The sequence below is a fragment of the Entamoeba dispar genome, genomic scaffold (genome assembly GCF_000209125.1).
Source record: "Entamoeba dispar SAW760 scf_1105229462085 genomic scaffold, whole genome shotgun sequence".
Classification (NCBI taxonomy): domain Eukaryota; phylum Evosea; order Mastigamoebida; family Endamoebidae; genus Entamoeba; species Entamoeba dispar.
The window spans coordinates 1-5,686 of record NW_001855016.1 but is presented as its reverse complement, the minus strand read 5'-3'; the positions used below and the strand labels follow the sequence as shown (position 1 = coordinate 5,686).

Genomic DNA, 5,686 nt, shown 5'->3' with positions numbered 1-5,686 from the left:
TTATGAGAAATGGAGTAAAAGAAGTATAAAATTTATAAAATAAATAAACAAATAAAAGATAAAGAAGTAATTAAAATGAATAATAATAATTATTTAATAAATTTTTAAATTAATATTCCTAAACTTTTAATATATATTAATTCTAAAATTGAAAAGTTATTATTATTATAAAGGTTTTTAACAGTTATAAATATAATACACAAACAATAAATAGTCGTACATCATTAAGAAGTTATGACATTAGTAGTTTTATTCACTAAAACTTAAGTAGTGATTATAATAAGAGGTTATAATAAGTATATTATTGTTTAAAGTAATAGATTAAATCATAACTAAATAACAAAGGCATTTTTATTTTAAATTATTTCTTTTATAAATAGATACTTTTTCATTGTCTTTATTGAAAAAGAATTTTAAGTTTTTGTTTAAAGTTCTTTTAAATTTTTAAACTTTTTAAAGATGAAAATTAATGTCAATAGAACTATCAACACGTCGTTGTTATGAAGAATCAAGTGGAATGTTATTTGAAGTAAAAGAAGCTCATTTATTAGCATTGGCAAGAAAGATAGCAAAAAATAAAGACATTCAATACGAAGAAGTTGATGACCGTCATTTATTTTTAAAAAACACTGAGGCAAATATATGTGCTGAGGTCCAGGCTGAGTTAGATAAGTATATTTATGATAAAGCAAAAAAACAATACTATCGATAAATTTATTTTGTTATTCAATTAAAATTCTTCAATTTTTTTCTTTTTGGAATAATAAAAACAAATAACAAAAATTACTATTAAAAAGTGTTGAGTAAAAAAATAGAAAAAGGAACTTAGAAAAAATTATAGTATTATATTAGAACAATGAGAATGATTTATTGTTTAATTATCATGTTATTTGTATGTTTTGGAGAAGGTAAAAGTCTCTCTAGACAATCTAAGAGATTTGCAAATAAAGTTGCAGATGAAATTATTGGAGTAAAAGTTAATATTAATTATGTTCCAAAACAAAAAACACGCCTTTTTAACTTTGAAAGTTGCAAGAATTCTACTGCAGCACAATGCTTCCTCTGTAAACAAAAAGTAGTTGAAGATGAGGATTATTGTGATAACCCAATTATTCCAGAACAAAAATGCATGTGTCTTGCAGCACATCATCAATGGAGAACAATGTATGAAAATGTCGATGATAAATTACAAACTGTTGAAGAAGCCTGTGCTTTTGTGTGTGATATTAAACAACCAAAAGAAACTGTTAAAGCAAATGAAACATTAATTCAAACTAATTACCAAAATGGTACAACTAAAACTGAAACAATTAAACAAACAACTGCTAATGGTGCATCTAGTATTGTTGTTATGATTTGTCTTGCTCTTCTTGTCTTCATTTACTAACTTAAATCTCACTATCTTATCGTTACTTTTTTTATTTCTTTAATATTTAATTTTTTAATATAAATAATAGATAGAAAAAGAAAATGATTATTAATTTATATAACTACAGTTATTTATCATTTTAATTTCTTTTAATCATATGAATTGAAAGAATAAAAATAAGCCAAAACAAAAGAAATAGAATGATTAGATTTGGTCAATAAGCTTATTTTGTAACATTTGTTTAGCGTTTACTTTGACTTTGAAATCTATTGGTGATTTTGTTTCAGGAATTAATTTAGCAATTTCTGGATATTGTTCAGCAAGAGTTGGTTTTATAGGGGTATTTAATTTTGATTCTGGTTTCTTAACATTAAGAGAACCTTTAACTCCACTCTTTTTTAATAGGCATTTAACTTCTTTTAATTTCTTTTTAGCAGTAATCTTCTTAATAGCATCATTGATCATTGAGTTTAATTTATTAACATCAAATTGTTGAATTTGAATTTTATTGTCGTACATTTTTGCTAAGTTAACCAACTCATCTCCACAAGGTGTTCCTTTAGTATATTTTTTAGTAATTTTAGCAGCTTTTTTAACTTTCTTGGCAACAACTTTTGCACGTTCAATAGATGGATTAATAGAGTTTTCATCAACAGAAGACATAATTCTTTCAGCCATTGACTCTGCTTGAGCTGAAGTTAACTTTAATTTTTCTTCTAATCTTTTGACAACTAATTGCTTTGATTTAATCAAAGCTGGTGGAAGAGTTAAATCTTTGACTACCTTAACTCCAGTCAGTGCTTCAGTTTCATTTGTTTTTGCTTGAACACACATTATAACCATAATGACAAAAAGAGCGTTCATATTATGAATTAATAAAATAATATTTCTAGTTAAGATCTAAAATAAAATTTGATTTTTGGTTTGTTAGTTATTTTTTTCTTTTTTTTTTTTGAACATTCATATTTAAAATACTACTTATATGAAAGAAGTAAACTAGTAGTGTTAAGTTAAAAGACAAAATTCATTATACTTTTAATAAAACTAATCTAACAACGAATTGTTGATTTAGTACTAACAAAATAAAGCCTTTTTTATTGAATGATAGTCTTATTATTATTAAAAAATTTTTAAGTAAAACAACAAAAAATTGTATTTTAATTTAAAATAATCAATAGTAAATTTTATTATAAAAATAAGAAATCTTAAGAAGAAAATAAAAATTATTACTGAACTCAAATACTGTTAGACCTGATGTATTCTGTTCAAAGCTACGATGATAAAGATACTTTTTCTGTTTATGACCAAAAAAAGATTGATCGTGCTGAAGAGCAAGAATATGTCGTTGGTTTATTAAAACAAATATACCAAATTGTTGTTCCAATCGTTTGTGTATTTTTGGCAGTAATAAAGTGTGTTCTTGCAATTCGATTATTCTTTAAACTATCTACAAAAAGTATTTGGATGGTTAAACGGGATTGGTATGCTAAATTAGGTCCAGCACTTAATCCATATCATTTAGCTTTTCTTGACCTTCTTTCAAGTGGGTTATTTTTTGTTATTCCATTATGGGTGTTTGTATTACGAAAAAAAATTTCTCTTAACTTTTTGTTGTTAAACGTTATCTGTTTTGGAGCTTTATCTCTCATTATGCTATTTTTCACTTCTTTTGGTGGTTCAGTATGGTTATTCGGTATCAATATTGTGGTGTATTGTATTTTTATACTGATTGACCTGGTTTTACAGAAGATGTTTAATGTTCATTTAATGTTGAGTCATTCCTATTCAGTTTAAAGGAATTTAATTCTTCTTTTTAAGAATTTCCTTAGGTTTTTTTTAACACGTCATTTATTGTGATAAGTTCTACAACCAAAGTAGATTTAAAACTTTTAATATGAAGAGATGTATCAAATGCCCAGTAATTATGTCAACGTTTACATAAAAATCAAATGAGAATATACTTTTATGATTCATACCTTTTTTAATAAGAAATATAAACTTTATATAAATTTTCAAATATGTTTGTAATAATTTTTAAACTTGTATTCTTTTGAAGTTGAAAATATTGTTGAGATATTTATTTTTTTTTTTATCATTTATTTTAGTTAGTCTAATTCTTTACAATTCATAAAATTATTATCAGTTATACCATCTTTTTTGTAGCCTTATTTAAACAGAGAAAACATTTAAAAATATAGTTGGATCAATTTCATAAAGAATTATTCTATACTAAGAAGATAAGGTTTCAACTTAAACAATTAGTAATGCAAAGTCAAAAAAGAGGAATGTTGCATCTTAATAGAGAGGTTAATTATTAAATGATATAGTTTTAGTAATCAAAAGATTTTATTGATTAATGAATTATATTTTTGATTATTATTCTACTATAAGAGAATCTTTTTATTTAACTCTAACTAATGTAATAGAATAAAAAATGATTATTGTTGAAACAAATAAATAAAAATATGTAAAATAAATTTAAAATATTTTTTAAATGAACAATAACATAATAGTAAATTCTTCATAAAACTTTTAATAAAACGTTACTTTGTGATTAATACCAAGATAGAAAAGTAATGCTAATATAAAATAATAAAATAAAGAATTCTTATTGATTTGTTCAATATAAGAAATTAATCATTTTTGTTAAGCAAATATTTCTTATATTAAAAAGTAATTAAACTATGACCAGAACTATTTTATTCTATTGTCTTTTAAATATTAGATTATTTGAGTGAGTTTTAATTAGTACAATATAATTTATTTAGTTTAGGAATGAGTTATAATAGAAAAGAAAATTAAATAACAGTTTAATTAATAATGAGAAATAATAAAGTTCATTATTCAATATAAATTACCAAAGTATTAATCATAACATCTTAGAAATTATATAAATTAAAACTCACTAAAATAGTGATATACATTAATGAAATATCAATTCATTATAGTATAGTTAAATAACAACATATATTCTTATACTAATAATATAGAAATTTATAATAATTTATATATGATAGTTATAATAAAACATGTATAATTTTTGTTATCAACAACCAATTTATCTTTTTATTCCTCATTCAATCATTAATAATTACTATTTAAACAAAATTCACTATAATTTATTTTTATACCAATAAATAAAATAAATATAATAAATTAATTAGTACTATGATTTATTTTATTATATTTTAAAACAATAATAGTTCTAAAGCAGTTGATATATCTGTTTAATCAAATTAATAAAAATAAACAATACCAATAAGATTAGTATTATAAAAACAAGATATTAACAAATAATACTATTAAACTCGAATATAAAAAAAATTTATTATAACATGTATTGAAATTGAAGAGTATAAGAATAAATTATCACATATTATAACAATTTAGTAAATAAATGTAATACACTTAAACAATTTAATATTTTAAATTTAACTACAAAGAATAATAATATTTTTATTATTTATAACATTACCATGTATTTATTCAACAACTGATTATTAAAACTAACATTTGACCTAAGTCAAAAATTACATTTTATATTTATTTATACATTATTTATATTTAAAAATACATATTAATAAACAAAATAAATGAAGCAACAGAGTTGAAAATAATGATTAACTATACAAATAATGTAATATTCAAAAATACTTTATATATTAAAAAGAAAGAAAAGAGGAACTACAAAATAAACATGAATTATTTTATGATAAATAATGAAAATTAAACAATATAATTTGTTCAGATTGTATTTTTTTTCAAAATTGAAATAAATATTAAATCATAATATATAAAAGTTATGAGTATTAGTACTAATTTATAAAATATGTGTTATAATAAAAATGATAAAAGGGATTGATGTATTGTATTTATGAAATTACTTTATTTTTTGAGCATAATTTAAAATTTTTAAGTAATTGTTCATTTTTTCAAATAAATTGAATATTAATAAAAGTAATATCAAAAATTTTTTTTGAAATCAAAATTCAATATATATCATAAATAACAATAAAGTAAAATACAGTTAGTTTTTTAAATAATTATTCATTTAATTGAGTAATTTTATATATGGTAAAAAGTTTAAATAATTGGTTGAAAATATTTTTTATATAATTATGTGCCATAGTTGGTATAAATATCAATATAACAATTTAATTAAAATGAATAAAGTATTAAAAATTATAATAACTTATTACTGAATAATATATTTATTTACTTTTCATGCTATATATTTGAAATAAATAACATTCAAATATAATAAATAGTTATTGTTATTATCTCTACTTTCTTACTTTACATCAAAATATTCTAGAA

General features: G+C 20.9%; 2 protein-coding genes across 2 annotated transcripts, besides 17 other annotated features; one reads left to right on the top strand and one right to left on the bottom strand.

Annotated features, from left to right (window-relative positions):
- The first annotated feature begins 37 nt into the window (after positions 1 to 37).
- Positions 38 to 115: a microsatellite.
- A 9-nt stretch (positions 116 to 124) lies between these two features.
- Positions 125 to 172: a sequence feature (AT_rich).
- Positions 173 to 347: 175 nt separating this feature from the next.
- Positions 348 to 379: a sequence feature (AT_rich).
- A 477-nt stretch (positions 380 to 856) lies between these two features.
- Positions 857 to 1,387, top strand: EDI_056520 (uncharacterized protein; the record flags this gene model as incomplete). Its single annotated transcript, XM_001739281.1, has 1 exon — positions 857 to 1,387. The coding sequence occupies one exon, from the start codon at positions 857 to 859 to the stop codon at positions 1,385 to 1,387; it is 531 nt and encodes a 176-aa protein (XP_001739333.1).
- Positions 1,388 to 1,413: 26 nt separating this feature from the next.
- Positions 1,414 to 1,490: a sequence feature (AT_rich).
- Positions 1,491 to 1,573: 83 nt separating this feature from the next.
- EDI_056510 (uncharacterized protein) lies at positions 1,574 to 2,233 on the bottom strand (the record flags this gene model as incomplete). Its single annotated transcript, XM_001739280.1, has 1 exon — positions 1,574 to 2,233. One exon carries the CDS (start codon positions 2,231 to 2,233, stop codon positions 1,574 to 1,576), a length of 660 nt encoding a protein of 219 aa, XP_001739332.1.
- A 246-nt stretch (positions 2,234 to 2,479) lies between these two features.
- Positions 2,480 to 2,598: a sequence feature (AT_rich).
- A 748-nt stretch (positions 2,599 to 3,346) lies between these two features.
- Positions 3,347 to 3,408: a sequence feature (AT_rich).
- Positions 3,409 to 3,442: 34 nt separating this feature from the next.
- Positions 3,443 to 3,473: a sequence feature (AT_rich).
- A 347-nt stretch (positions 3,474 to 3,820) lies between these two features.
- Positions 3,821 to 3,865: a sequence feature (AT_rich).
- Positions 3,866 to 3,949: 84 nt separating this feature from the next.
- Positions 3,950 to 3,971: a sequence feature (AT_rich).
- A 377-nt stretch (positions 3,972 to 4,348) lies between these two features.
- Positions 4,349 to 4,397: a sequence feature (AT_rich).
- A 55-nt stretch (positions 4,398 to 4,452) lies between these two features.
- Positions 4,453 to 4,571: a sequence feature (AT_rich).
- A 109-nt stretch (positions 4,572 to 4,680) lies between these two features.
- Positions 4,681 to 4,703: a sequence feature (AT_rich).
- An 80-nt stretch (positions 4,704 to 4,783) lies between these two features.
- Positions 4,784 to 4,838: a sequence feature (AT_rich).
- A 56-nt stretch (positions 4,839 to 4,894) lies between these two features.
- Positions 4,895 to 4,964: a sequence feature (AT_rich).
- A 105-nt stretch (positions 4,965 to 5,069) lies between these two features.
- Positions 5,070 to 5,168: a sequence feature (AT_rich).
- A 99-nt stretch (positions 5,169 to 5,267) lies between these two features.
- Positions 5,268 to 5,489: a sequence feature (AT_rich).
- A 13-nt stretch (positions 5,490 to 5,502) lies between these two features.
- Positions 5,503 to 5,587: a sequence feature (AT_rich).
- Positions 5,588 to 5,686: the final 99 nt, after the last annotated feature.